Raw genomic sequence first — 12,891 nt, forward strand, 5'->3', positions numbered from 1 at the left:
GATCATCTTCTATCTGGTGAGTCAATGCAGATGTTTGGGAGGTATTAATATGGGATTAGGCTGTTTGCTACTGTGCAAATAGGAGAATTGCATAATGTACAACAAACCAAAATTGTATTTTTGTAATGGACCTGGGAGAGAAATGAGACATTCTCATATATACAATATGAAGATAAGTAAAGTAGAATCATTTCTTTATTCTGGTAAAATATGTTGAGCTGTATATTTTAGTTGTCTTTCATCTTCAGGTCAGAAGGTTGGGGAAAGATGATGTTAAAGCATAACTTTTTGTTACTGTTATTATTTTTCAATAATAAATGTTCTTTCTAAATGATAAATGCTCTGTGTGAGCATATGTTTTTCTTCATTTCTCTGGGATTTATACTGGTAATTACTTAGTTCCTTAATTATAATAATACTAGTACTTTTCTTTTTGTTTACTTCATGCTGAACTTCAATGCCGAAGGACACGATCAACAGCAAAAAGTATGAAGGATATTATTATCACACCAGTTTACAGTATATTTCAAGCTGGAAGAAAGAGTGAAAGCAGACACGAGTCCTCCACAGTTATATTTGATAGATACTTCTCTAAAGGATTGGTTGTCAGGAGTTTTTATTACTAGACATTTAATTTTTACTGTCACAAAAAATAAAATAAATTAGGAAAAGTACAATATTTATGTAAAGCAAAATTTGGATTTGCTTTGAGAATGGTGGCTTTAACAATCTTGCTTCTAACACTATTTTCTCCCCAAATATATAAGACTCATCAAATGAAATGTAAATTTCAAAGTCTTTTTGTGCCATATCATAGATACCATCAATCAGGAGATCTCACAGTAGGTGGAATAGGAACCTTAGCTAGTTTTTTGCATGGTGCTCTAAGTTTTGATGAAGTTCCACCCCCACCATTACGTGAAGATCTCATGTAAGGATTTTGCTTCAATTTTGTTGTGGGAATAATTGTTCATAGAGCTGAATTCAATTACTCAGTTTTGAATTGTTGTAGGATATGCATAATTTCCTTTCTTAATTTCCTTGCCAACCATCATTTCTTTTTAAAATCTTCTCAAAGAAATATTGCCTTTTTATTGATCTGATCTCTCTTCCTTCTATCCATAACTTAACATGTTGGGTAGAATATTTAGTGAAAATGCTACATTAAAATTCTTCACTTAACTATTTATTGAGAGTTCTGATTAGCTTAATAAATAGTCTAAAACCTTCCCTTTTTAAATTGCAGAGATTGTATCTTCCAATTTTCCCACTCTTTTGGCTAACATGGTAAAGAGATATTTTGAGACGCTATTCTCCAATGATGAGTGGCATTTGTTTATACTTACTTAATGAACCAAATTCACTTTTTATTGACATATTTTGTATAACTACTCATCATCGTAATTACTCGTCATCACAAAATTGTTTACGGAAATAAAGGAATTCAAATGAACAAAACACCATTTTGTAAGTTTATAAATTTGATAGAGTCCTACAACTGTCCTTAATCAATTAAAAATGACCCACATATCTATAATAATAATAAAAAAATGATTTGAAGTTTTTTTAGATTTACATTTCAATATAATAAAAAAATTGATTCTGTTCCAGTTTATTGCCTAAAAATTACCAACATATCCTGGCCCTGGTATTTTCAGTAAAGGAGATCAATGAAAATCCTCATATCTTACCCAATGTCACCCTGGGTTTCCAAATTTATGACAGTCACTTCAGTGGACAGAGGACCTATCATGCCACAATGTTACTGCTTTACAACTTGAAGAGTATTTTTCCTAACTACATTTGTGGCATTCAGAACCATCTGAAAGCAGTGATTGGGGGATTAGACTCCAAAACCTCCATTGACATTGCAAATGTCTTGGATATCTACAAAGTTCCACAGGTAGATTACATCAGCTTGAAATAATATTGATCTCTAGAAGCAATTTTTGTTTTGTTTATATAAGGATTATTCTGTGAATCAAATATTGGGAATTTTGCAAATAGTGTGTGTGTTTGTATTCTTTTTTATTTTTTTATAAAAAGTTGAACATCATTTTATAAGGACACCAATTTTTTTTTTAAATCCAATGAAAATGTATGTGGGCAAGTGTGTGTATAAATAGATAGAGAAAGAAAAACCTATGAATTCTATTTATTGAAATGTAAATGTTGCTAGATGGACATCACGATCAGTAAAAAGTTAGGTAGCACCATAAATGTAATCAATACATCATCATATATATCTCATAGGCTGTTGTTATATATGTGATGTATGATATATAGAGAAAGGGACAACTATAAAAATGCAGAAAATATGTGTATAGAATGAATGGAAGGAAGAAAGGAATAGAGTAATAGAGTAATACAGAAAAGAGTCTGAGCAAAGAAACTAAATGCCCAGAGTGACATAATTTTGTTTTATTAGAATTATGATGTTGGACATCTTGAGCCCTCTAGTTTAAGATATTTGACCCCACAGGGCAAACACAACTGTATCCTGAATCAGGACGGTATCATTTTCATCCATTTAAGAAATTGAATTTTAGGATCTGAAACTTCATGGAAATGTGTACAAATAACTCCAGAACATCCCAGTTCCATTATCTTCTGGAGGTACTTTTGCTTTTCAGAAAGCTGACTTGAGAGAATGCCTATGTTATCTTTTAGGCTGTGAGGCCTCATGTTCAAATCACAAAAGAAACCCACCATGTTTTGAGTAGATTTGAAAGGACCCAGATACTTTCACATATTTAGTAGCACGAGCAGAATAGTTGAATTTAATTAAAGTTCTGCAGTTAATAGGCTAGGAAGCCATCCTGTTGTTTCTGAATCTATTGTATATCAGAAACTGGAACTTCTAGCAGCTAAAATAAAGAAAGAAAACTTGAGAACATGAGTTTGAAAGAAGATAGAGATTTGGGGGTTCTGCTGCTGTCTGGACTCACTTTACTTTCTCTGGCATATCATAGAGTAATTTCCCCTCATTTGTATTGTATAGATTTTCAGCTGCTCAACAGTCAGAGGAGTGATTTGCAAAATTGTAAGAGTGTCAAGTTTTGGTAATGGCTGAATATACATATATTGAATATAGATAAAAAACCTAATGCCAATCATAAGAAAATGTTCATAAGAAGTTCAGGTTGAGATACAATGATTGAATATCCTTCCGTATCAGCTTGAATGAGGATCTGTGACCAGAATTACAGGCTAAGGAAGAGCCCCTTGGAAGAATTACTGACCCATTTTACTTTGGGAGATAAATGTACAATTTCTATTGGGAAGAATACCATTGCCTATTATCTGTGCCCCATGGCTTTCCTTTGTTCATAATATTCACTTGGAATAGATAGTCACACAGATCAATAAATAGGCCTTGAGCTGAACAAATTGAAGACAGATCTAAAATTTCAATTTATTTTCTCAAGGATCAGTTTCACAGTCATTTCATAACCCCCACTTTTATCTCTGCTGAGATTATTTCTGCTACAAATAAGAGTATCCACGTTAGGAAGTGTTACCCACAATGTTGCCAAAGGGAAGATATTCCCTTATACAGATTTCTGCTTCATATTATTATTATTATGGTTTCTTGCATAGTCAGCCACATGGTCAGACTGGATTGTTGTTATTTGTTAAATTAATTTTCCACCTATCTTGCCATGGGACTATTCCAGGTGAACAACAATAATAAAAAGGAACAAAATGAAAGTGTGAACAGAAGAGATATAAAATAATAGAACAATAAAATGAACAACGAAAAAGAACACAAGGTGAATATATCAATATGATAGCCAAAAAGATGACAGGTGGAAAGCAGGAATTTTCTCCACAAGCAAATCATTGGCCATATTTGACTTCATTATCCCTCCCTCTATCATGGTTAGTGTAAAGAATTGATAACCTACCATAATTCCTTGTTTACTGTGCAAGCTGATCATAAATATAACATTGCTTGTTTCTGACTTTCTGATATATACACTGAAATTTCCAGCACATTAGTGAAGTTGTGTATTGTGTCTTCTGTTTATTGCCTGTTGCACATTATGGTTAATGTGACTGTTACTATCTCTTTCCTTTGCTGTTAATTTTCCTTCAGCTGGTCTATGGCTCTGCTCCAATCATGAATTATAAAACCCCACGCCTCTCCTTCTTCCAAATGAGCCCCATGGAAAGACTTCAGTATGAAGGGATTCTATCTTTGCTTCACTACTTCAGGTGGACATGGGTTGGACTTGGTGTGATGGAAAATGAAAATGGAGAAAGATTTTTAGATGCAATTATACCATTATTTTTCAAGCATGGTATCTGCTTTGAAGCCATAGAGAAAATTGCCATAATAACATCTTTTAATGAAATTGGCAGCTTGTTCAACCAAGGTGCAGAAATCCATGATAAAATCATGGATATAAGGACAAATATAATGATATTTTATGGTGAATCATATTCCATGATGCTACTGAGATGGTTACCATATCTATCAAAAAAAGAAAAGATGGACAATATCAACAAAGGCAAAGTCTGGATATTGACAGCTCAGGTTGAACTCACTTCACATGTTTATCAACGTGACTGGGATGCCCAAATGATCCATGGTGCTTTGTCCTTCACAATTCATGCTAATAACCCACCAGGATTCAGTCCTTTTGTTTTAAATAGAAATCCATCCAGCACAAAAGATGGATTTATCAAAGACTTCTGGCAGCAAGCCTTCAACTGTGTATTTAAAGCTTCAGATATGGATGAGGTGAATGGAGATATCTGCAGTGGGAAAGAAAAACTAGAAGATCTTCCTGGAACATTTTTTGAAATGAACATGATTGGTCACAGCTATAGCATCTATAATTCTGTTTATGCCATAGCCCATGCGTTACAGTCTTTATCCAGATTTAGGCAGAGATCAACAGCAGAGGCAGGAAGACTGAACCTTAAGAATCTAAATTCATGGCAGGTAATTGACTCAACATCTTTTGGAAGATCATTATTTTTGAGAATAAAAGATTCATCCCATATCTCCATAATTAACTCTCTTTACATTTCCTTCCCAGGCTTCCATTTCTTTTGACTATGTATTTATCAGCCCGTGATGTCCATTGAGCCTAGTCTTATGCTTTTCCTAAAAATGCATAATTCCTCTTTTTCTAATCGGTCTCTCTGTCTCTCCCCACCCACATAGCTACATCATTATTTAAAAGGTGTTTCATTTAACAACAGTGCGGGGGACAAAGTGTCACTTGACCAAAATGGAGAATTACTAGTGGGATATGATATATTGAACTGGATTGTTTCTTCCAACCAATCCTTCATTAGGAAAAGAGTTGGCAGGTTAGACCCTGAAGCTCCACCGGACCAAATATTCACTATTAGTGAAGATGCCATTACCTGGCACAGCTGGTTTAACCAGGTAAGGTCTGATTTCTAGGAATCTATGAAAAATCTAGTTTCCAGATCATCATGCTTTGGCTAGGTGTGTGACATAAATTTCACTGACTAGTAATAAACAGGAGTAAACCAGTTTTGAGAGATGATTTGTAAAAAAAACCATATTAATTCAGAAAATGGAACTAAGAGGGTTTTGCTTCAATTCTACTTATGAATTCATTATGTGTAACGTAAGGTTGATCTGAAGTTCTTGTATAAAACATTATACCTTACTTTTCATGAATATCAAATGCGTTGCTTATGGTAACTTAAACAATTTGTAATGAAAAAAATATAACTCCTGGAAGAAAAACAAATCTCCATTTTTTTATTGTTTATATAATTGTGGATTTCTTTTATCAAGATTTTCTTGAACCCTAATAGATGACATAATTCCTGGAACACTGGTAAATATGTCCCTTTGTTAACAATATACATTGTTTGGAAAAAATGGGTTCTTTCATTAAGAGTTACCTGAAAGAACTGGGAAATGGGTAAATCAAAGCATTAATCATGCCATTAATTATGTCCATTTATAACCCAGAGTTTAGCATTATTTATGAAGGAATGGCCATTTGTCATTAATTCATTATTCACTGAGATGACTTCCTGGTTTTATTGGAAATAGTTTCAGTTGAATAACTGTAGCTTAAGTGAGAGTTGTGATACTGATGTCTATTGGCATGATGTCATAAGACGATAGTGGACCAATATTCTTAATAAAGAGATGACAACCTTTTTAATTCCAATGTACCATGTTCATTATGAAGAAAGATCTCACTATTGTACAGTTAATGAGATGTTTTCTATGAATCTCATTCATATTAAAATATTTTGTTAGCATCTCCAAGGTCATTACATCAATACTGGCATTCTTCTTATGTTTGTTTCTTATTGATACTTCAGTCCCACCCTCTTTCAGCATGTTCTGAAAGTTGCCACCCTGGTTCAAACAAGAAAGTGAAGGAGGGGGAATCCTTTTGCTGCTATGACTGCATCTTTTGTCCAGATGGGAAGATTTCTGAGAAGGAAGGTAAGAAACAAATTGTTTGGATTATCAATCAAACTCAAGGTAATCTGGAAAAACAATGAAATACAAATTTGTTCACATCAATGGTTCCTTATCCCCAATGGTTCCTTATTTTTAATAAGACTGAAAGTATGTATAGATAAAATCTAAGACTTCTGAAGAGTAAAAAAATCTGGTATAAATGGATATTTTGACACTACACATATTTATGGGGACTGCATGAACTTTTCTGGTTCACCATTAAGAATCTGAAAACTGCACTTTGCCAGATCTCACAATGCAATATGAAAGCTTAGTGTATTAGATTTTAGATTGCATGGAAAAAATAATTATAGGATATTGTTTAAATTTATTTATTTTAGATATTTATATAGCCCCCACCTTCATGAAATATGGGGTGGTCCCAATCAACCACTAAACAACACCAATAATATTAAATATAAATGATATTAAAACCCTAAGCCTTAAAAAGTCTGATATCAATGTTAAGCTTTCACATACAGACCCTCATCAAACCTTCTTGTCAATCTCACCCTATCCTAGCACATGGGGGAAAGCCCAGGTTTTAACATGATTTTTGGAAGGCTAGATGGATAGAGGCTTGTTAATTTTTAAGGAGAAGGATGTTCCATAGGGCGAGAGCTCCCACAGAAAAGACATATTTTCTAGATCCCACTAGAGGTGGTAGTCAGCAGGTTCTGACCAGTCCTGGAGAACCGGTAGTGGAAATTTTGAGTAGTTTGGAGAACCGGTAAATACCATCTCTGACTGGCCCTGCCCCCACCTATTCTCTGCCTCTCGAGTCCCAGCTGCCCGGGAGGAAATGGGGATTTTGCAGTAAACTTCCCCTGGAGTGGGGTGGGAATGGAGATTTTACAGTATCCTTCTCAGGTGATGCCCACCAAGCCATGCCCACCAAGCCATGCCATGCCCACCAAGCCATGCCCAGGTAGTAAAAATTTTTGAATCCCACCACTGCATAAGGCAATGTTTAAAAAAGGAAACTAGGAATGTGCTCACCCCACCTGTTAGGGAAAGGTGGCTCTGTAGATAATGTGACTTGAACTATATAGGGATTTAAAGGTAATAACCAGAATTTTGAATTGAACCTGGAAGGAAACTTGAATAGAAATATTCAATAGTAACAGAATATTGTTGAAATGTGCATTCTATTTTTGAATTCTATTCCTCCTCCTCCTCCTCTTTTATCACTTTGGGGGTCAAGGAAGATACAAAATTCTGGCTCTTGCTCTTTTGGCAGTCTCAACCATTGTTAACCGATGTTGCTCTAGTCTTTGATGTCTCTCCATTTTCTGGGTCTGTCTTGTGTTCTTTGACCTTTTCTTTTTTTATATGTCTTGTACTTGAGATACTTCTAAAAACATTAATCCATTTGATTTTTCAGATAGTAATGAATGTTATGCATGTACAGAAGGAAGCTATCCAAACATGGACCGCAATTTCTGTATACCTAAAACAGTGACATTTTTATCTTATGAAGAACCTTTGGGGATCACTTTAGTTTTGTTTGCCCTTTGCTTTTCTTTGTTCTCCGTGATGGTGCTTGGAATATTTTTGAAGAACCACAATACTCCCATTGTCATAGCCAATAGCCGAAATCTCACCTACATTCTCCTCATCTCCCTCCTGCTCTGCTTCCTTTCTTCATTCCTATTTATTGGTCATCCTGAGAAGATGGTATGTCTCCTGCAACAAACGACTTTTGGGGTTGTCTTTGCAGTGGCTGTTTCTTCTGTATTGACAAAAACCGTCACAGTGGTTCTGGCTTTCCTGGCCACTAAGCCAGGATCCAAGATGAGAATGTTTGTGGGAAAGAGACTGTCCAACTCCATTGTCATTTCCTGTTCTCTTATCCAAATAAGTATTTGCATGACATGGCTAACAACTTCTCCCCCCTTCCCAGACACAGATATGGATTCAGTAATTGAAGAAATTATTCTTCAGTGCAATCAAGGCTCTGTGACTATGTTCTACAGTGTCCTAAGCTATTTGGGCTTCTTGGCTGTTATTAGTTTCATAGTTGCCTTCATGGCCAGGAAATTACCTGATACTTTCAATGAAGCCAAGTTCATCACTTTCAGCATGTTGGTCTTCTGCAGTGTTTGGATATCCTTTGTTCCAACCTATTTGAGCACCAAGGGGAAGTACATGGTGGCAGTGGAGATATTTTCCATCTTGGCCTCTAGTGCTGGTTTGCTGGGCTGCATCTTTTTTCCCAAATGTTATATAATTGCTTTAAGGCCTGACTTGAACAACAGGGAAAATTTAATGAAGAGAAAACAATTCTGATTTTGATTCATAATGTCCTTTGCTGTAGTTTATAATTATGAAAATAATATCATCTTTCTCCAGGATCATACGGCTGCTTTATCAACAGCTGCACTCCTGCTTTCCATGGGCAGGTATTGCTGCTTCAGTTCACTATGAGAAATCAGAGCAAAATGGCTGTGCACATGCATAAGGGAAGAGCAGAGGCAGCCCTCACAGAGACATGCAAGGCTAAAGATAAACTTAATATCAATAGCCATAGCACTTAAACTTATATACCATTTCACAGTATTTACAGCCTCTCTAAGTGGTTTACAGAGTCAGCATATTGCCCCCAACAATCTGGGCCCTCATTTTACTGACCTCAGAAGGATGGAAGACTAAGTCAACCTTGAACTGGTGAGAATCGAACTGCTGGACTGCTGGCAATCGGCAGGCAGCAGAATTAGCCTGCAATGCTGCATTCTAACCACTGTGCCACCATGGCTCTTAATAATTGGAATAACTGGAAAAAGAAGTTTGTCCATTGTTCAAAACATGTCACCCAAAATATTTGCATAGACATATTGTAGCTATTTGCATGCAGTGGAATATAAATTTTAAAATATTTCTTTGTTAAATTAAAGAGACAGGAATTTTTGTATTCGTACTATACTATTAAGAATGTGGTGTAACCTAAAATTTGATTTGAACTGAATATTTTATTTGGACAAATGTGATTAGACACACAAGGAATTTGTATAGAGAAAAACAGAGAAAAATAAAACATATAGAGAAATGTAGGTATGAAAATTCTCAAGAATATACATTATAAAACAAAGAATTTTGAAAAAAATAGTGTATAAAGCAACTTTATTAGAGCAGAAAAGGATTTTCACTTTTTAGTGATTTCACACTCAGTAATTAGTTTTTCTTTTATGAGTCGATCTTGCTTTTCACTAGCAAGGATAGTCTAGAGAAGGTTTTGCATGTTTGTTTCTCTAGATTTGTGATTTTCTTCTTCTTTTTATATATACATATACATAAATGTCTAAGGTTGGGAAATTCTATTAACTGATAAGCTAAATGCAAAGCGATATCAAAGAACAGCCAGTCCAATGGACAATAAAGAGACTACTTTATAGTACTACTCGTGGATACTACTAAGTTGGACACATTTTGAATGGGTACATTTTGAGAGGGTGCAACTGGATTAAATACAGTTTGAGTGGTTGAGCTGAAACGGGGACCAAGTTCATTCACATTCTCATCCACTTATCACTCAGGCCAGTCACATTTTCACTCATTTTAGCTGCTACAATTAGTCCTCATTTAGTAATTGCCTCATTTAGCAACTATTTGCAGTTACATGGGTGAGGAAAAAGTAACTTTGGGACTAATGTCTACCTAATGCATTTCTCTTTCAGTTGCATGTTTGCCTTTACAATTAGTTAGATTGCTTTTGTCCTGTGGAAAATTGAAAGGACAACCGAGATCACATGATTTTCATTTAGTGACTGCTTCGCTTAACAATTGAATTGTTGGTTCCAATTGCAATTGCTAAGCAAGGACTTCCTGTATCTTCAATATTGGAGAAAACCCTTTATGTTTATTATAATTTTGAGTGCTGAGGGCTCTTGTCAATTTCTAGTAACAGTACATGGGCATAGACAGCCAATTTTGTCTAGCTCAGGGTGTGACAAACTGGATTTTTTTTGAGGGCTGGGTCAGCATTGTAGTTCTCTTCCATGGGCTGGTGAGTGGGTGGGGGGAGAAACAGGACAGATGACCCTGCCAGCCAAAACAGGGCATGGGAGGCTGCACACAGCCTCCTCTGCCCCGTTTTCAGCCTGAACGGCCTCCTGCAGCACTTTACTGACCAAAATGGGGCACAGGGGCTCTGCCCCTGCACCTAATTTTCACCCTCCATGGCCTCCAGCAACACTCTGCCGGCCAAAAACAGGCCACGTGGAGATCTCCCGAGGCCCATTTTTGGCCGGCAGAGTGCTGCAGGAGGCTGTGGAGGCTGAAAATGGGTCATGGGGGGTGTGTACATGTGGCCTGTTTTGGCTGGCAGAGGCACTGCGGACTGGTCCTTTGATATTTCAGGCCAGCCCCATGGGCTGGATTTAAGGATCGAATCTGACCCAAGGGCCTTGAGTTTGACACCCCTGGTCTAGTGGGTTAAAGAACCAGGCCAGAAACCAGGAATCTGTGAGTTCTAGTTTCACCTTAGCCATGAAAAACAGACTGGGTGACCCCAGGCCAATCACTGTCTCTCAGCCCAACCCATCTCATATAGTTGTTATTGTGGGGAAAATAGGAGGAAGAAGGAGGATCCATTTGTTTTGAGTTGGGCATTCCTATAAATCGATGGCAGAAAATACTCCCAAAATGGCTGCCACAAAAGAGCTTGTTAACAGAATAACAGAGTTGGAAGGGAACTTGGAGGTCTTCTAGTCCAAGCCCCTGCTCAAGCAGGAGATCCTATGCTATTTCAGATAAATGGTTGCTCAATTTCTTCTTAAAAACATCCAATGTTGGAGCACCCACAACTTCTGGAGGCAAGTTATTCCACTGGTTAATTGTTCTCATTGTCAGGAAATTTATTCTTCGTTCTAGGTTGGTTCTCTCCTTAACTAGTTTCCATATATTGCTTCTTATCCTGCCCTCAGATGCTTTGGAGGTTGACCTCCTCTTCTTTGTGGCAGCCCCACAAATATTGGAACATTGCTAGCATACCACTCCTGGTCCTTCTTTTCATTAAACTAGACTTATCCAATTGCTGCAAACACTCCTCACATGTTTTAGCCTTCAGTCTCCTAAATTACTTTGATGCTGAGAGAGAACAGTTACAAAACATACAAGCTGGAAAGGACATTCCTTCTTGCTCCACTAATTAATACCCCTGCTGCAATTTTTTCAACAATATCCCAAATGACATTTTTGGAAACAGTGCTTTTTGTTCAAGATCTTGGCTTATCAAGCTGGCAGTACCTACATGGCTTTCCTCCTTTATTTTAGGCTCTGAGTTCACCAGAGCCTGCAGAGCAACTCTTCTTTAATTTGACAGTTTTTGTATTAATCCCCACTGGATCAGTGATTTTTATCCTGCAATGCATATAACAATTATCCAAAATGTCATATAAGGCATCAGAGGCCAATCACAAGCAAGAAGAAAATGAAGGGCACAAAATCCCCATTTCCTCCCAATCAGCTGGAACTCGGGAGGCAGAGAATAGATGGGGGCGGGATCAGTCAGAGATAATATTTACCAGTTCTCTGAACTACTCAAAATTTCCACTACCAGTTTTCCAGAACTGGTCAGAACCTGCTGAATACCACCTCTGTTTTTCATCCAAGAAGCTTCTGAAGAAAGAAACATCTTCACGCAAAAACAAATTCCAATTGCCTTTTGAAAAAGCACCTCTGAGTTAGTCTTTGATTTGCAAGCATTCCTTTCAAGCACTATAAAAATAACTAATGGGTGGTTTTCACACAACCTTTGAGCCTCCAACCACAATTACCTGTTCGCAATTTGGGTGCTTGGCAACCAGCAAATATTTCTGACAGTTGCAACATTCTGAGTCATCTGATCACCATTTGTGACTTTCCTAGCTGGCTTCTGATAAAGTGAACGAGGGAAGCCAAATTCACTTAACAATCATGTGATTTTCTTAACTGCAGACCTTACTGTAAGATTTCTTACCAAACATCAAAAATAATTACCTTCTTTCTGAATTCGGGAAGTTCTGTATCCCTGAATCCTATTACTGAATCCTCAAAAGCATCACAAATCCAGATTTTCTTCCTTGTCTAATTACAAAGTCAAACTTCAAGAAATGCTTGTGTGACTTTAATACAAGTTAAAGAAATATGAAAGGATGTCAAGGTGAAGAACCATCAATATTAATGAATGATTTATAAAGAACAAAAAGAAAATAAACCAAGCACTTCTGCTTAGAGGAATGCACTACCTAAAAATCAGCACAGTTAGGATCAGAAAGTGGGCTGGGAACAGAAATGGAAATAACTTTGAAAGAGGTCATTATGTGTTTCTTAGTTCCTGAAGAAGTAGGAGCTTCTAAGGCAGCACTGTTAGGGTTTTTATTTCCTTTAGAAGAAACTGGGAACTTCTATATAATTTATTAGCTGGATGCCCATGCTTCGCT

General features: G+C 36.6%; 2 protein-coding genes across 2 annotated transcripts; both read left to right on the forward strand.

The window, feature by feature from the left end:
* The first annotated feature begins 4,123 nt into the window (after positions 1 to 4,123).
* Positions 4,124 to 5,065, forward strand: LOC148113958 (vomeronasal type-2 receptor 26-like). The gene has a single exon (XM_087893554.1). It carries the CDS (start codon positions 4,124 to 4,126, stop codon positions 5,063 to 5,065), a length of 942 nt encoding a protein of 313 aa, XP_087749680.1.
* A 2-nt stretch (positions 5,066 to 5,067) lies between these two features.
* LOC117669061 (vomeronasal type-2 receptor 26-like) lies at positions 5,068 to 8,761 on the forward strand. Its single transcript, XM_087893555.1, has 4 exons — positions 5,068 to 5,088; positions 5,177 to 5,404; positions 6,328 to 6,454; positions 7,857 to 8,761. Exons 1-4 carry the CDS (start codon positions 5,068 to 5,070, stop codon positions 8,759 to 8,761), a joined length of 1,281 nt encoding a protein of 426 aa, XP_087749681.1.
* Positions 8,762 to 12,891: the final 4,130 nt, after the last annotated feature.

This window comes from Pantherophis guttatus, chromosome 4, assembly GCF_059756535.1.
Source record: "Pantherophis guttatus breed Tessera chromosome 4, ASM5975653v1, whole genome shotgun sequence".
Lineage (NCBI taxonomy): Eukaryota > Metazoa > Chordata > Lepidosauria > Squamata > Colubridae > Pantherophis > Pantherophis guttatus.